This window comes from Linepithema humile, chromosome 4 (genome assembly GCF_040581485.1).
Source record: "Linepithema humile isolate Giens D197 chromosome 4, Lhum_UNIL_v1.0, whole genome shotgun sequence".
NCBI classification, from domain to species: domain Eukaryota; kingdom Metazoa; phylum Arthropoda; class Insecta; order Hymenoptera; family Formicidae; genus Linepithema; species Linepithema humile.
The window spans coordinates 29,902,111-29,921,148 of NC_090131.1; the positions used below are offsets into that span (position 1 = coordinate 29,902,111).

Below are 19,038 nucleotides of genomic sequence, written 5' to 3' on the forward strand. Positions count from 1 at the left end.
AGATCGTGCCCCAGTGGCGCGTGTGCATTTCCTGCAGCGCGTTCCGCAGCATATCGCGACTCCTTTATTACTTTACGTACCGGTGCCACGTGCATCCGCTCTGCCCGCAACTGCACCCTCGAGGCCGCCGGGGGATGTGTGCGCGCGCGCGCGCGCGCGTTTATGTACTCACCCTTGGTGCCGCCTCCCACGGTGTACGTTCACCTTGGCATCCGCAGAATGGACGCTTCGCCTCCGGTGCTCGATCCGGGAATTCCAGACGGTCCGTTCGACAGCGAGAGACGTCGGTCCTTCCGCTACAGTAATTATTCCTCGGACGATATATGACGCGCGCCCCGACAACGGCTGTTTCCACCGTGAAATTGCGCCGTTGTTATTTCGATTTGTCGTCGTTGCATTCCCGCGTCTGGCGGGAATATCTGTCGCTACGGGGAACGCCGGGTGGGGTAGGTAAGTAATCTTAGAAGGATGAAATCTACACAATGCTGTCCACACTGTCGCACTGTCGCGCAACGCTATAATCATAAATGAAGTACGACTCGATAGTATCAAATGCAAAAGTTTCTTATACTTCATGTCGAAAAGACATGGGTTATAAAATCGAAAAGAACCAAGTTCAGATTAAAAGAATAAAGATAAAGAGGTAAGAATTTGAATAATTTAAGATAGTTGATAGTCGTATAACTTTGTTCGGCATCCAGTCATACGTGTGCAAAGATGTGGAAAAATGCGCATCTTCGATAGTTTCGAGCAAAATAGAGTTTCCGCACATCGCATTACTCTGAAACAATCGTTGTAACTAGGCATCACGCCGGTCACTGAGGAAATCCCTAATTCGGACTAGATCGACGTCGACCAGAGCCAGTTATGAATGTCAATGCAATTGTTGACGGCGATGGTAGATCGATGGTGGTTGACGCACGGAGGTATGCGACGCGGATTAAACTCGCATCGAACTCAACGCGACGGCATTACGAGTGTGGCTATTGCCGTAAACACGAGAATAGCAAACCGATCGTAGATTGGTATCGGCACGCCGGCGATGTGCGCTTTAATCTTACAATCAGAGTTGGTGCAGCGGATATCGCAATATTGGCAATATCTACATTAATTCTGGATTAAGCAGAATGCCTTTTTCAACGACCTATGTAAAAGGTTATTCGTGTGAATAATTCGAATTTTTATCGTAACAAAAAAATAAATAGTATACTCGCGCTTTTGGTGAAATAAAATTGTTTTAATGCACTGGTACGACTTCTAGAGCTTTCGTCCGTAGGTGTTTCAATCGGCTTATTGAATGAAGCTCACAATATGTCGAAAAATTATACAAAAAACCATACGATTTCTGCATACCGAATGAATTTACAATGTAAAAAGCCGCGTTGCGTTTTATACCGGACGGTTAATTGAGCCGCTTTGTCGCGCGGTGAAACGTCCGCAGGGAAGCCCATTCGGCCGCGCCGCTTTGCGGGCACAAACTTCTTCCGTGGCCGCGACAGATTGGCGCTGCCCGAGGGACAAGCGGGATGATTATCCTTTACAGAGCGGATTCGCGTTATTAGATTAAAGCGGAGCGGCCGCGAGTGTCATTAATGTCGCCAATTAGCGCGGCCCCTCGGCCGTCTTTTTGCGCGCACCGCAGTATTTTATGCAACCCCTCGGGATCTTTATCCGCCGTGGCAAAACAACGCGGAGCGTTGTTTTACGCGAAAATATGTCGCGCGCGGTGGCTTTATTATTCCGGGAGTATATTCGGGCCCAAAGGCGCGCCGGGCTTTTCTAAATTTGCGTATAATATCCCACGTGAGGGGAGGAAATCACGTTTGCGAGACGGCCGGGGACACAGTTCCGTGAATCGGCAAGGTGCATGAAATTTTTATTACACGCTACACGGAAGAAACGCTCGCAATTTTCTTACCGAGCGTACCGCTGCTCTCTTTATTCTATTATAATAGAAAATTTTATTTAAGCCGAAATAACGATCCTCGATAAATTCAATATATACAAAACAAATACAAATAAGCTTAGCCGAGCGTCGCGCGTTTTTTCCCCGAACTCAGTCCCGCATTCCGCGCGCATACCTGACCTCGTATCACAGTTTTCGCCTTGCTTCACACCGGCACATTGTAACGAAGCCGTGCTCTTCTTCCACGAGTGCCATTAGCGTCGTTAGTTAACGCAATTATTCGCGCTCTTCCCCCGCGCTACCGATCTCTTCACACTCCAGAATTATTATTTAACGCACAAAACAGCGCTCCGCGAATATATTCCACGATAAAAATACGGGGTAGTTTGCAGTTCGCGAGATCTTTAGTATTCCGAGCGACAAAAAGTTTTCCGCATTAGCAGACGCCGCACGGAATTCGACTGTGACTGAATATCGTTAATTAACGCTGCTATTCGCGAGGCTTTTCGGGTGAGCGCAGCGATCGCTGGCGAATTGTTAAACATATTGTCGAAACAAATTAAATGCACCTACCTGTAAATGATCACCCTTGGCAACCTTGTTATTCGATCCAAATGAGCAATTAAATCGAATTATTACATCCTACTGTTATCACTCAATATATCAGAGCAATTGTTAGACAAGTCATATACAGTTTGGCATATAAATTGATCCTCATTAATAAATTAACTCCCATTTCTGGTAGAATGCTAACCTTTAAATCATACGCAATTGATATTCCAATTGCACAAATAAAGACAATTAAATTTTGTTATTATCTACTGAATGTAAAAAAAAATTGTATTATTATTACCTCGATATATTATTAATCAGCGAAAACCAATAATTGCAGCGAATAAGCTTGTCCATCACTGTTTCGTCGGATATATCTTCGAGTCTCTTAGAGGATATTTCCACCAAACATCGTAACTATGTAATGGTCCATTTAGAACGCCAGACGACTAATTATAGGCGACATAATAGCGGACAGCGACGTTTCTGTAAACTGGCAAACGATTTCGTCGTTATTTCGAGGCTATTCACGACCTTTTCACGAGCTCTCCATTGTTGAGCTCTCGGCGAGCAAACATTCGACATACTAATTCTCTTATTCCTATAATGTTCGCAATTCCATTTGAATAATACACAATTTTCCTTTATCAAAAAAAAATGCAAAGAATCTGTTTGCAAAATATTTATCAAAATATTTAAGATGCTGCTAATTCTACACTGACAGGCATCTGAAAAAGATAAAATAATAAAACATTATTTTACAGAAGCATTTGAGCTCTCCTTGAATCAATCAACACATTCCTTCTGTCACGAAACACTTTTATTTTCAATTTTTACAATGATTTCTAGCATACTTTCCCATCTTTTTCGAAATCGCGAAGATTTCGAGCGAGAGGCGAAAGGCGAGGCAACGGCACGCGACGTGCGCGACGATCGATGTGGATTCATGACGAGAGTTTGGTGCGCGGGAGAGTAATATCCGGTTATAAAGTAAAAGCTACTCGACTTGGGATGGATGGATGGATAGATAGATCAGGACGAGGAGAGTTTGCCGAGTATGGACACGCGCGCCAGGCGTGATTATCGGAGCTACGTAGGCACGACAAATAGCAATTCCGACGCGTGCGACACGCGTACGGGCAATGTCGAGACGAGATGCGAACGTAGCTGGTCGTATGTCGGGCGCAAGTAATAATTTAAACACCCGGGACGTGTATGCGTACGAACATGTGTTGATGCTGCGAAAAACGTGGAACGCGCGCTTAACCGCTTTTCGTAATACCGTCAAAACACGATTGCCTCCAGTATTTACACTTTATTCGGTAACTTTCTACTCCGTCACGACTCACTACTCGAGCTGTTGGACGGAATAGTGGTGTGAAAAGCGAGCGAAAATAAACGTTTAACACGCACCAATTCTCGCGCGCGATTATTCTCTGGCGGGACGTCAGATTTTCAATTCTTGCCTCGACGGAGAGAGCGCTGCGAGAAAAAAAGTAGATTTTTTTTTATCAGATAAAATATTTATTTAAACAAAACAGTATTATCGGATAAATTATTTTGTAATATTAGATCACTGTTCCGTTCAACGGCTCACTCGAAATACATCCGAGATATTTAAAATCCTCGTACATATATTAATTATATATATATACACACGATTTACACCTCGTCGCGAGAAAGTAAAATTCAAAAGAGCGATGTTACGCGCGCTGAAAGTGTATTTTCGTGCACAGGTCGTGAAGATGGGTGATCCTCGAGATTGAAAACTGGTGAAAGAGAAATGTTATCTTACTGTATTCACCTCTCCCGGCACAATAATCCTATTTTTTAATTGCTATAAAAGACATTGTTCACTATACAAGACTGGCAGCGATTTCTCTGTGTTCTTCCTTCCCCCATTTTCCCCGCTGTCGTCGATTCACTCCGTCTCTCTCTCTCTCTCTCTCTTTCTCTCTCTCTCGCTCTCTCTGTTCCCCTCTGTCACCCCCGCCCCGTTCTTCTACGGATGCCCCCGGTCTCGAAGTTCGGGACAGTCTTCTGTGTTCTGCCCGTTCTACTTCTGCTGGAACAATTCGGACAATATCGAAAGGAACGTGAAGCGATGTTCATGGATCTGCTACCGCTTTCAGTAAACACTCTTATACATCAAAAACTTATCGGCAACCATCGGATGTTTTCTCACATGCGGATTGATGATACGATAAAAAATAGTAACGTCAAAAAAATTATACGGAATACGGTCAGTAAATTAATATAACAAGCAAATAAATTATAAAATATTTCCATGAAAATTATGTTTAGCTAATATTTAGCTGAAAGAAAAAACACTACAATTTATCGCGATGGCACTGTGTATAATATAACGAATAAATTTCTCGGCAATAAATAATCTCGTTCATGCTGCAACTACTATCAGACTCGCTATGCAAAGCCCATTTGTAGAAATGTATTGTTTAATAAGCGGGCTGGATATTGTCTACATCGTTGTCTGGATCGCGGAAGCTATTAATTACCGGAAACGTACATTTCTCAACGCCGCTGCGCGCCCTCATAGTCGTGAGGGCATATCTAATCGCGCTGCTTGTTTAAAGGGTTATAACTTAGAGCACTGACCTTGGGCGGATCTCCAGCGCCGAGATACGCGAGACCAGTCGCACCTGCGTACGCCAGTAGGGCGTCGATCGCCTGCTGCGTCTCCAGCAGGATCCTAGTCTCGTTCATCCAGTCGCTGGCGATGCTTCTGGGCGCGCCCTTCAGCAGATTCATGTATCTTAGGGTCATCTTAAAGTCGCCACGATCCAGCCAATATCTGAAACAAACGAGTAAGAGCAAAGTGCCGTGACAATTAGCAGTGGATTTCAGGTCAGGCGGCTTCATATGATTTGATTAATTTAGCGCACATTAATATTATAATAAACGCAAATATATTTGTTATTGATATAAGTAATATTGAAATTAATATTGATAAAATATGAAAATTGTATATATATTGTATGCAACAATGGGCATAATATCTAAGCAGATTTATATTCGTTAATTTCACTATTTAATCGAGTGTTTGACAAACAACAACTGTCCGCAATCTGCAATTTGCGGGAAGCAATCAGCATGGAAGATTTGTTGGCCGATTTCTCTATGGTTATTCACGAGTATCGAGCTGCTGGCCACTTCATTTCGGAGTTTCAAGACAGACGAAAACGTACTCTCCTCTCCTCCCTTCCCGTCCTCTCACTTTCGGAGAGACCGCGCGATAGTTCAGCAAAAGGCACGCGCGGTGGAATAGTTGGCGACATCCGGTACAGCCGGAAGTCGCGCTATCGGATGTGACTTTCCAAGAGGAAACGCCGTCCTGCGGACTGCAGCATTCGTTAAAAACTTCGCTCCTGAACTCGCGAGCGCTCGGACCAACCCGGAGCCTCGGAGCCTCGGAGTCCCGTTCATTCGGGAAACGGGTGTGTTTATTCATCGGCTTAGGATTAAGTCGGCGATATCCAGCGGCTGTCGCCTTTCTCGCGGAAACGCGAAACCTTCAAGTGGAAAACCGCATGCAGGATAACGCCAACTGAAAACTTTACACCGAGAGAACACCGAAAGTACACTGAATCGCTCGCCCCGATGCAGTAAAGTGAGATTAATGTTGTATCCCGGCTTACAGGTGGACTACGAAGGAAGAAAAAGAACGCCGGTATCTGCGACGCGAGAGGATTTCCAAACTAACGAACACGGTGCAATTAAAAATTATCCTCCCTTTAAGTGATTTTTTTTATGTTGCCATTACGAATATTACCATTTCCGTAATGCAATGCGATTTATTCTTGTACAGTTAAGCTAGGATTATATTGAAAACGAAGAATAACACAGCAGCGATTTATGAAAGCTGGGAACCAGCTACGGACAATTAATTAAGACTTAAAACTAATTATCCAAATCTTGTCACATTGCAAGCTAAATACGCGTTTCAACATTTTTTCAATTTGTTGATTTGAGACCACCGCCAATTAACCGCTCATGCCAACAAACGTCCGATCGCGCAGCGGCTCGCCGCCGAGATACCGGCCACTGCATCTGTAGCTTTTAAAGAAAATACGAGGATCAAGGAATGGTGGACAATACGTCCGCCGGAAACTGCGCCGCCTGCCTTCTCATTACGACAAATCCTACGGAACGGCTACGTGAAATGGAACGTGAAGCGGTGCGGAACGTTTATCTGGCCCGTCCTGAAAATCAACCCTGCTCAACGTAGTCCACGTGGCCTAATTCGAAGCACGGACGCGCACTCGCGGATCCCGAAGTTTCTTGTTTCGGATTTCATATTCGACGATATCGCTCCGCGGGAACTTTCTCACTTAGCCTTCACCTCGCGTCGGGACGAACGATTTTTCAGATCCACTGACAATAAGAGAATCATTCGATTCTCGCACGTGTTCCAGCGATAGATCGCGAATATCTCGATGGTGATACAGATTTTCCGAAATAATTTTAAGTAAACTATTACACAAAACAAAAATTGTTCTTATTTATCTGTTAATTCTTTGATATATTTAAAGTTTATTTTTCCCTGGAAAAAATTTCAAGTATTAAACATTTTAATTGTCTAAATGATTAAGAATTTAAAGACTTCTAAGAATTTAAGAAGACTTTAGCACAGTTTTAAATAAATTTCGAACAAACATTTCAATTTTTAATTTTTAATCAACATTTCTCAACTGTTGTTTTAATTAACAACTTAATTATTAAAAATATCGTTGCAGACACAGTGTCGTTCTAGAAATCTATAATCTCGCCCTAATTCATCGACTAGGTAGAGGAATTGATTTTTGGTTGCCCAAGGGACGGCATTATTAACCGAAGAGTTTCTCGGCGCCTGCAACTTCGATTTCGCTTTAAGTTTCTCAGTGTTATAAAAGAAAGTTCTCTTATTGAATATATCCTCTAAAATAAAATAATATTGCAGAACTTAAAGTTTTCTTCGATAATGGATGGCTTCAGCTTTGAAATAAATGTTACAAATCAGCTCGATGCTTGATATTTACCAATTCAATAACAACTGAATTCAACTCTGATTTGGCAGAAGCTAAAACAGAAACAGATATTGTGTTCGTCAATCATTGCAGGAATGAAAGAAATTCGAGAACAACATTTGACGAAGTTTGAAGTAATGGAAACGAATTTTTTTTTTTGTGTATCTAACCTTTATAGATATATGATATCTTTTAGAAATAAAATAAATACGCTACGGGCAGTTTATACAACTAAACATAACATTGCTGTAAAAAAAAATGTAAGATTTTAAAATTCTAAACTATTAAATTTTATAGTATAATATTTTACTGCCTAAAATTGAATAAAATATGTACATTTTAACATTCTCGACTATTTCTTCCTTTAAAAATGATTTCAATGCATCAGAATAAAAAAATGTTCTAGATCTATCAAGTATTATGATATAAGATTTTAAAACATAAAAATGAATAAAATATACACACACACATTTTATGCTTTATAATATCTTATATCATATCATTTGACGGGCATAGAACTTCACTGCGATGCATTGAAATCTTACATTTTAAAGAAAGAAGAGGTGAAAATGCGCACACACGCGCACAACTAAAATAAATAATACAAATGGCACTGTATTCATAACGCTATGATGACGACTGAAAGTTGAATTTTAGAGTGCATCCATTTGGACGATTAAGTATTCATTTGCAGAGGCCGAGACAATGGCTGGTCCGAGAAATCTTTCAGGGGTGTATCCCGGTGATATATCGACTGTGCGCCGCGGTTTCTCGAAAACCCGGCAGTTTACCCGCGAGCGTTGAAAGAGTGTGTGCATACCGCAGTGCGCCTTGAAATTAAAAATTCAGAAGGCTCACGTCCGAGTCCGCGCCGCGGTCTACATGCTCGCTGTTCACGGACGGTGTCGCGCGAACCGCCTGAGTACGTCGTACATATCGTCGATTCTAAAACCCACAGCATAGAATGAAGACGGCGTAACTTATTACGATTCACCTGAGGCCTACGCGCGGAGGCCTGCTCCATTAATAAAATATACATCGGATAGCCTGTAATACTTATTCATGTGACTCACAATATCGGCAGTTCGTTTTGCATGTGATCTCGCGTTGGAAACAAATTGATGTGGAAAGAAACAAATTATTCTGACAGAATTATTCCAGTATTCATCAGAACACTGCTCACGCTTTTCACGAGCGATAAGGAAAAAATATGACATCGGTAATTGCATCACGGAATAATTTTGTTAAAAGAAAACGCACGTACTGTTATAAGTTCTGCGCAATTAGAAAATTATGTCAAAATGTTATTCAAAAATATTCCGATTTAATATACTAATTAAATCGTGAAATTAAATATTTAATTTAAAAAACACGATCGTGCGCGAGTTGATTTTAGAAAAAATGTGACCTTTCTTCTACAAAATTGTGCGTATTGATGGTAAACTTTGACATTTCGCGCAAACGCCCTTTCTCTCTATTTTTGCAACCTATCCGCGAAATATTCTAAATAATATATTTTTAATTTGGAAGCGTTGTCACTAAAAGAGTATCAACGCGCGGTGGATAGCTAAAAGACGGCAAAAGAGAGCGTAAATTCGTACGTGTCGTGAATGTCGATGCGAAGTGTACTTTCTTTTGTGGTCAACACTTGATATCTTGCGAAAACAAGCGCGAGAGACGCTTTTAAGTATGTAAAACTATCTTTCACGATGTAAGAAACTGGCCGGCCCTCCTGGCAATACCCGATTACTCCCTCGGTATTCTGCGCCACCGCATCTACGTTGTTTTTCTTTTTTTTACGACCCTCCGCCTCCTCGTGGTGTTTCCCACACATCCGCGGCTTCTCGCAGCGGTTAAAGTGAGATCGAGCATAAATTTTTCGTGCGAACGAAAACACACGTCGTCGTTTTCACAGATTTTTGAACGTGAGCTCGCGCGAGAACTCTCGCTACGTGCCAAAACTGTTTTCTCAACTGCGCAAGATATTCTATCGTCAGAGTGAAACTTTGATGATGAATTCTTCCATGAATTTAAAACTGGTCATGCTTTCGTCTCACGTTTGGTATAAATATTTAACATTCTAAACTCTAATGAAAAATGCAGCTGCAATGTTATTACGAGCTGCGTATTTTCCTCTAAAGAAAATTTTTTAAATTGTAAAGCTACGCGTCATACGTGATATACATATGCTTATCTTTATTTATTTTCCACGATAAGTCGAGAATACCTTCAACAAGGGCTGGCAGCCGAAGAGACCGCTGACACGAGAAAAACGAAGGGATAAGTCGGTAAAATGGCTCGCCACCGGATTTCGTCGGGGATAACCTGACGAGTAGTAAATGATAGTGTTCTTTGTCAAAGTGTACGTGGCGGATATTACGGCAGATGTTTTCGTCTTTCCCGCCTCGTTGACGGTCGGCTGGATATATCGCGTTCTCTTCAGTCCTCAGGGTCTCGTAAGGATAATTTATAGGGTCACCGAATGAAGAAGGAGAGACGGAGGGCCTCGCGTGACGCAAAAATTGCTGCTCGAATTGCGAGTACAATAAAAGTGCATTTAATCGGCGATAAACCCTGTCGAGCATCGACGATTTTGTATCTTTGTTATTTATTTCTGGATTTTTCGCTTCAAAAATTTCACGACGATCGATATACCATCGATAAAATTTATTTAAAAAAACCCTGTAATCGAATATATCTGTGATTTTTAATACAAAACAAATATTTGCGAAATATCTATAAAGCAAATTTTGCATTGTGCTCGTTTACAATCAACGTCAATCCGGCACATCGAATTTTCTCGTGCACGATAAATTCACTCCATCTCTAAAATTAATCGCACACATGCATGCATGCACCAGAGTCATGTGGCGAGCCTTTTACAATTTATAAAAAGTCTTACCTGGCACGCTGGAGTATATCGTACGTATTCAGCGAGTCTATGTCGATTGGCTCATCTTCGAGCTCGCTCTTCGGAATTGGATTGGCCGTTTTGATGATCAAGAAACTTTGAAGATAGCTAAGAAGATATATAGGCAGAGCTGCACCCTCCGCAGGCACCATGGCTAACCTTCTCGCCACATTCTCCACCTGGCAACACGTAATAGACGAACGAACTTTCAGAAATTGAAACTTTTATTTACATACGAAAGAATTCCGCCAATTCACGCCACTAACGCATCAATTTTTTAGTATAATTTTGTTGAATAAAGAAAATGAACACAAAGAATATATGTGCGCAAAAGAATCAAATATATTACTACATTTGATATTAGGTGAAAAAAATATATAATTATTTTAATGTGATAAATTAAAAGAGAATAAAAATAAAACAATTATTAATTGCCGTTACATCTCTTATGTGTCTTCACATATCCACACATCAGTCATTTGTCGTTTAATTTTAAAAATCCCTACAATTTTCGCGTAAAAGGAGAAACTTTGAAAGATGATATCGCGAGTGGAATTTATCATACTGTAAAGTTGCAGCGCGAAACCGTCTACCCGTTTATTCAAATCGCGTATTACTATTGCGACTAGTAATTTCGAGAGCGACGAGGTCGTTTTGCAAAAGTAGGACAACTGAATACGTGAAAGCGACATGATTTTACGGAATACGGGAAACGCAGTAATTACCTTAAGGAACCTCTCGCGAAGGGCATCCTCCGGGAACACTCCTCTCTTGGCCGCCTCCTCGGGAATGCCCTGAATAGCGGCATGCACCAGGGGATCCTCCTTCGCTGAAATCAAAGGAAGCGGAAAAGTGGATCAAGCGCAATCGACACACCGATTTCTCCGCGTCTCTGTGCCATTCGTCCGAATTGACGATTTTTAACCCATTTATTCGCTCGGTCGAAATTTCGCGAGCCCCGGCAGACAGAATTAATCAGAATGTATACGTGTATTATTCGCAATACCCGAATTTCCGTTACAGTTCAATTTGCTTTGCGGCAAACTGCACCCGCAATGTTTCCCATTACATTTTTTCTTCATTCAACGAATTGTTTACCGCACGTAAAATGTGGGCGATTGCGGGGGAATATTTCAGGCTGCGGCTCGCATTTGGTTATCGCGAATAACATGTACGCGCTAATAAGTTTACTGCAGTGAGACCCGTTATTATGCATCGAATAATCATTCGTTTACACCGATGCTTTAAACAATTATCCCTTCGTTCACTGCAGAGAAGAGAAGTCGCATTAAATGGCTCGTGAGAAATTTGAGATGGCAAAGCATTTGACAAAAAAAATTATTCATTTACACGACAAGATGATATCCTCTAATTACCGCAGATAAAATCTCGATTTTCTACGCAAGTTCTCCGTTGCACAAGTGCCGATCGTAAAGTTCGGGAAAAATTGAAATGACGAAAATGATTTCTCGGCGGGAGAAATGAAAACGGCGAAAAGTTCGAGAGTGCTCGACAAAAAATTTATAGACACTTCGCGCAATTAAGCGCGAACATTTGCGGTAGGGGCATAATTAATGAACACGAACGCGGCACTCCATCAGAGCGACACGAGCTCTTTGAAATGCCCACCATAAAGCCTTTTATGAACGTTCGCTTCCGATTAAGTCGTAAATCTTCGATGGGTCTTTCTCTCTCCGCCGTCGTCGAGCCTTGCTCTTCTCTATCCGCCCGGTCCTGGCCCGCATACACGCATGCCGATTTGAAGCAGAGACCCCGACGTCGTTCTCTATTGTTCCAGCCTTTCATACTCGCGGCTCGGAACGAAGGCGGTTCCCGCAGGAACGAGCGCGAATTGCTAAAACGCGACAGCGGCCGACCGAGCGATTAAAACGCGTGCAGAATTCATTCTCGGGTGAAAGAAAAGCCCGTGGTAGAAATAATGCTCTCGTCGTAAATCCATAACAGCGGTTCGAATTATATTGAATTGAATTATACCGCAGCTGGGAAAAAACATTAATGCTGAAAAGATTGACATCATAAGTTTAATATTGTTTATATATCAAGTCGACGATTAAGGATCATAAACGAGATGTAAAGAGTGTTCTTATGATAAAAACGTGGAAAAATACTGGATATGAAAATATGATATTAAATGAAATATGAAACTTCGATTTTTACGCCCGAATGTTATTTCTGCACAGTGAAGTATCTGCTATTAAAAACGTTGTATTTAAACGTTTGCATTCTATTACATCGGAAAAATAAAAACGAGAATGTTCTTTCTAGTGATATATTTTTTAATCAAGATGCGAAATTTGTGTGCAAATGTAAAATAAAGATGTGTAAATAAACATTAAGCTGAAATTTCAAAAAATTACTCAACCGTTGCAAAAATAGTCATAGATTTTTGTTATTCTAAATACCGTGCTTCGCAAATATATTCGCATTAAATGTTTCTGGAGTAATAAAATAACATAATGTACGAAATTCTAGGCAATGCGCTGCAGATTTAATTAACCCAGTCTGTTGTTAAATTGCAAGTAAATGCTGCTAAATTCTGTTCGCGAAAAACACGTGCGATAATAACGACATATACGGCAGCAAGTAATAATAATTACGAGCGGCTGCAGTGCAGCCGAAATGCAGTGACTTCAGCTATAACTATACTATAAAGTCCGCGATGCACTCCGTTCTCCAAGTTTCTCGCATTACTTTAGAAGTTATTCGCCATATTTTGTATCGTGCGCAAGCCGCAGTCTGCCAGACGAAATTACTCTAAAAGTCCATCGTGCTATTTCGTTGTTTGAAAAGCTTTGTGCACGCCAGAGTAACATGTTACGAAATTCAAAATTAATGTAACAAAAAATATTAAAAATAAAATTCGCGACACATAACAAAATGTTAATTAAAATGATATTTTCTGTGATAAAGTGCAATATCACTGACGTTGTGTTTAATATATCCGTACCAAAATTAATCAAGATACATGAAATTTAATCAAGATGCATACGTGCTGCCTTGCAAACGGCCTTGATCTCAGGCTCCAGCGGTCTGATTGCCTTATCCTTAGGTGCTCCCGGTGGTGCCACTTTCACCGCTCTAGCCAATGCTTGACAGGCCGACCAGAGGATCTGCGCATTAGACGCACCCTTCTCCTCCTCCATGCGGGCTGAAAGAAAAACATTTCGTCTAAATTGAACGAATGTTCAACTTCCCCTCCACTCGACTCTGAGAAAAAAAGTCCCTAGCTATTAAAAATTTAAATAATCTTGTTAATAGTTCAAGAAAAGAAAGTTAATACGATGTTGATACAACCTAAAAATCACACTCTTTTCCCTTCATTAACATAATTTTGCATTTTTGCGATCATAAATTACCGAAAGAGATAGCTACGAAGATTTACATTCGAAGGTTATGGCGCGCTAGAAACTTTATTAGCCTAAAAAATGTCAAATGAACGTAGAATTTAACAATTTATGCGACGTGTGCCCGTCGTTTATTAATACATAAAATGTAACATGTAGCAACGTGCACATCGCTATTAATCACACCGTCGTGGAAATTTTATTCCGCCAGTATCTACCGCAAAATCGCCAAAAAGGGGGAAACCGCAATTGTCAGGAAAGATCGATTGGTAAAATTCGTTTGTCTAATTTAATTTGCGTCGGCATATCCATTGAGGTTCCTCGATCATTCGGGGAAGCCTCAGGGGTACTGCCATCGTGTTGCAGGCGACGTGACAAACATTTCGCGCATTTTCGTGACGCGGCCAAATTTTTCGATAACAAAGCGCTCCGTGCAAAAATCCCGACGCGCCGATATGTACGTGAATTATGAAAGCTTGTCGAGTTGTACGCTCGTGCTCGTACTGAAACGCTGCGCGAGATGATCCCGAGTTAGGAAACAAAGATGAAACTTCACTGCAAATTGTGTAATTCGCGCGATTTATTTACCAAAATAGTAAAATGTTGCGACACGCACACGCAGGTAGAATTTATTAATATATTTATATTCAGCGTCGCGTGATATGTTTTACAAACGCACTCCGCACGAATTTACGGAAACAACTGACAATAGCAGAAGAGACACACCGTCGTACTCTAATAAACATACTTGAATGTCGACACGATCGTATTAAACGTATATTCAACGAGTGTATACGCTGTGTTTATAAATATACAATTTGAATACACACATCGCGGAAGGCGGGTAAATTAAAGTGCGACGGAGATCGCACTTCCGATTTCGCATGTTTACTCCGCCGTGACTAATTGAATAATCATTTAACAAATTACCATCGGAGATAATTGAAATTTAATCGGCGGCTCGATGAGCGCCCGTCGGTCGGCCGCGACGGAATTCACAATTGATGGACTGTAGATCGTTCGGGAAAGATGCTCGGCGCGGCCGTTAACGTCGCCGAGGCGAGGAACGGGATCCATCTGAGTCTAGGAGCTTCCAACTCGTGATTTATTACGCGTATCAATCCAGATGGGTTTACGGAGTGATCTTGTCTAGAGAAAATTACTCCGCTGGTCTAGAGATTTTCCGTGCGGCTTTTCCCGCAATAACTTGTTTCCCTGAATCACAGACGGCCCCGCGTTTCCATTTAACGTAACGACGCCTGTACACGTGCGAAATCGTGAGAGATTTGAGTCGCCCAGCTTTGATTCACACGTGGCGTTTGTAGTTACGTTCAAATGAATTTAACGCTGGACGCTCGTGACGCAATTTCCGTACTTGACCTTTAATTTAAATCCCCCATTATTATCACCCATCAGAATTACGAGAGCAATTAAAGTCAATCCACGCTCGAGCTCTCGAGAACACAAAAGCAAATTACAGTCCCATAATAAGTGCAATATCATTCTTCATAACGACAATCACTTTGAAAGCGGGAACGTTTCGAGGACACGCGCGCACGTGATTAATCTTTCGCAAGAGGGTGTGCTTTCCCCGCAATTTTATCACCTCGGCGAGTTACGAGGCGCACTTTTGTCGTCCAAATATCATTATCATGCTTTCCGCGAAATGTCCATAATTACGTTCAGCTGAAAAAAAGAAAAGACCTTGGCGCGGACTTGGTCAGCAAGCCGATTATCTATCCTAAACGGTTAGCTCACTCGCTCGAATAATCGTATCTCGCGGCAATATCATTTCTCGGCAATAACTCGACTCGCGCGCGCTCCTTCGCAATTAAAATTAATCCTTCGCGCGCGTTTTATCGCACCTCGGAAAGACCCGGGCGGACCGTATTATCAATTTCGCCGCATAAGCAAACTCCAGTTTCGAGCCACGGGGCGAATTACCGAGTCCGTCGTGTTATTTCGACTTTATTGCTCACTTCGCCCCGCCGCTTTATTGGCGGCACATTACACATGAACCGCGCTTGTCTGTCGCCTTTTCGTCCGCGCGCGAGCGAATCGAGCGCGATAGGTAATTTTGCTGTTTCGCGAACACTCGAATGGAAGTTGTGCAGCAACGTAATTCGATAGTTTCGGTCCACGGCAAAATTTCGATCGCGTAATAAGACCAGCTTCTAAGCACCCGCCGCGTTCTGAAAAGCAATTATTTGGAAACATCCGCGCAGTTATTAAGCCCGCAATTTTATATCCAGTTGCTGGGTCCGCAGTCGTCCGGTTTTTATCGACAATACCATCGGACCCGCTGTAATGCAACGCGACGAGTTGTTTGCGCTCAATGTCATTCTACTTTTATTGGATTGTGTGTCGAAATAGCTCAAAAAAGAATTATTGACAGAAAAAAATTATTTTAACAAATTAATATTATAGGAAAATAAAGAATTCAAGAGCCAACAACTAGATATTAGTGTCAAAATTGCAAATTATTGGCAATTTTAACGAGCATTTTCCTCAACAAAGATAATTAATAATATTAAAATAATAACTAACGTAATAAGTGTTTGAATATAAAAAGAAATTACATCGAGAAATAAAAAGTAACTTCGAATTTATCTCTATTTTCTTTAACAGCTATATCGAGATTATATCGAGACCGTATATTAAGAACGTTGGTGTGCGCGTATACTTGGCTTAAATTCCATTTACAACATCTACTACATCACATACATAATCGATCGGTTAACTTCAGTCGATTAAAATGCAAATGTAAGAATTATAAAGTCAAATAATTGAAACAAGGCGATATTTTAGAGGCTATTGATTTTTCAGCACCACTCGCATTTCCCGCGGAACGGCCGACATAAATTAACGTCTACAGTCGCGTTTCTTATTTTCACGCCACATCAAGTTCCGAGTTGCTTTAACAGCATCGAGTCCGCCGACAGCTTTAAACGCCAGTAAAGCCGAAATGACAGGGCCGATTGCCCGCGCGACATATATCTGTCCCAGTCTGTTCCCCTTTCTCTCTTGTGTACGATTTTTCCTCCGTTTTTATATCCACGCGCGACGGACCTTGCGCGGGTGGTTCTCACGCTCGGTTTGGCCGTGAGCATCGACGCGGAAAACGGGAAAGGTCGAAGGGTTCGGGACTGTTTCAAACCGTATTCACTTCATCTCGCGCGTCGATCCTCATCTCCGTCCTCTTTTTACGGTCGAAATCGCGTTATTACGCGGGCAAAGCCGTCCACGGCCAAAGCGTATGTCTCCGCGAAAAAGTTCCCGAGCCCCACCAAATCCGCCGCGTACCCGCGGGAATTATCCGACTTCCGAGCGCGTCCAATTATTCCGGATAATTACTAGTTTATCCGAGCGTACGCGCTGCCGCCGGCGGATCGGTCCTCCGCGTCGCTCGAATGAATAAAGTTCCATTCCGTGCCGTCAGAATTAATTATCTCCGTTGCTGTTCGCGAAGATGACAACTGTCGCGGAAAATTCTTCCGCGCTCGTCGCGAGCGCGTGCACACGTGACAAAGTCAACGTAAGTAGAAAATAGTAGAGTGGCCGAAGCCATTTGGGAGCGCGGCCCACTCTCCGCGTCCCTTCGAGCCCTTTCGTTCAGGAATTGTTGTTACAGTAGCCTAACAAGTAACGGTTGAACTCGATCATCCGTGTTGTAATTTTCAATCTGGCAAATATGGTTAGCGCATATATAGAGACTTCGGTAAACGATTTGTTTGTCTCACGGGACGTATCGATTTTCGTGCCTCGCGTCATCGGCTTCCTCCGCTGTGATTTCCACGTTATCGCGAAAGTGGCACAGAAATATCATATTATATACGTTTATTATCATAAACATTAATTTCCTACGCAATAAATGACATTTATATTAATAACTTAAATTGAATTGTGTATCTAAATGTTTTCTTTGCAAGCTATCCTCAACGCCACGCATTCAGCGATCGTTCCGCGCTTTGTCCCGCACATTTTCCCAACTTTCAATCCAATAATCATCGACACGCTCGCCGTCGACCGTCGCAAAAAAATTCTGTACGTTATCCGATGGCACCGCGCCAGGTCACACATGCCGCCGCTTGTCCTTGTCTCTCTTTCTCTCTCTCTTTCTCTTTCTCCCTTATTCCCGCAAAAGACTTAAATTCCGGCTAATCGATAAGGGAAGAGCTCGAATGCTCGCATTATTGTCGCGAGAATTTGTGGCCGGACAGTACTTATCGGTTCATTTGGACGAGTTTGAAAACGAGCCCTCTCTCATTTTCCCCTCCTTTCCACCGCCCTCTCTCTCTTTCTTTCTCTCTCTCTCTCTCTCTCTCTCTCTCTCTCTCTCTCTCTCTCTCTCTCTCTCTCTCTCTCTCTCTTCCATTTATGAGCCCGAGAGAAACAGTGGTTAAATGAGTCTGGCGGATTAAGCGGCGCCGACCCACGTAACATTTTACGCTCGCGAATTTCAACGGCTGCCGCTGTGCCCTGCTCTCGTTGTCACTCGAGTTGCCCGTTCTCTCCCTCCCTCTCTCTTTGCCGCCCTTTCTATGACCCTGTTTTCCAAACGCTCTCGCATTGACGAGCGTAACGATGCGGTCGACGCACGACAAAAGGGTGGCTTGCACAACCCTCGTCGTCGACACGACAACCGCTTTTCCCTCGACAATGCACGCTGCGCCATGATGCTGCTGCCCCCGCAGTCGCCCACTGACTAAACACACCGTGTAAAACGCGACAAACTTTTCCCTCCCGGGGAGGAATGCTGACCTCCGGAGCAACGGCGGCGGGAACACTCGGGCTTAATCGCAAAATAAGATCGTCCGCGGCAGCAATTTTCTAACAAGGGCGATCCGATTGCTTCAGGCGTGATACGCATGTTGGCTTAAAATATTTACGGTGTGTGACAATCTCCGCGCTTAATCCACAAAATTCCATTAGCTGGGCGTATTATTTTAAGTAGTTTTTTTTTTTTTTTTTTTTTTCGCTAGAAGACACATCAAGCCGCCGCCGGAAGCCACCGAAACGCTAACTAGGCTACCAAGATAAAAGCGATAAAACATATCGGTGTAAGCATTCGCGAACTCCGCCGAAATTAAATTCCCAAGCCGCAATGTCGCGGTCACAACGCACCGTAGAAAAGCGGACGACCCATTTAATCGGCCTGTGTGAATGGTTTCTTTATCCATTAAATTCCAGAATACAGTGATCATTTTTACATTAATTTCGCACAATTCCTGCATTTCTTCAGCTCTCTATTTATTCACAATTTTTCATTATTCGTGCCAT

The 19,038-nt window shown here is 42.4% G+C and overlaps 1 protein-coding gene across 8 annotated transcripts in view; it reads right to left on the bottom strand.

The window, feature by feature from the left end:
- Positions 1-2,549: 2,549 nt before the first annotated feature.
- Mitofilin (inner membrane mitochondrial protein mitofilin) overlaps positions 2,550-19,038 on the bottom strand; it is a 34,847-nt gene continuing 18,358 nt past the window's right edge. For 5 of the 8 annotated variants that reach the window (XR_010889658.1, XR_010889657.1, XR_001100568.2 and 2 more), the window contains 6 exons: positions 13,404-13,562; positions 11,119-11,222; positions 10,385-10,572; positions 5,075-5,270; positions 2,760-2,951; positions 2,550-2,660 (listed from right to left, as the gene is read on the bottom strand). Coding sequence is in view for 3 of the 8 variants with exons in the window: in XM_067352900.1 (XP_067209001.1) it covers positions 2,892-2,951; positions 5,075-5,270; positions 10,385-10,572; positions 11,119-11,222; positions 13,404-13,562 (707 nt within the window). In the remaining 5 variants the exon portion in view is untranslated. Of the gene's footprint in view, positions 2,952-3,125; positions 3,187-3,260; positions 4,521-5,074; positions 5,271-10,384; positions 10,573-11,118; positions 11,223-13,403; positions 13,563-19,038 lie in introns of those variants that run through there. The other 3 variants (XM_067352900.1, XM_067352901.1, XM_067352902.1) reach the window with 3 other exon arrangements.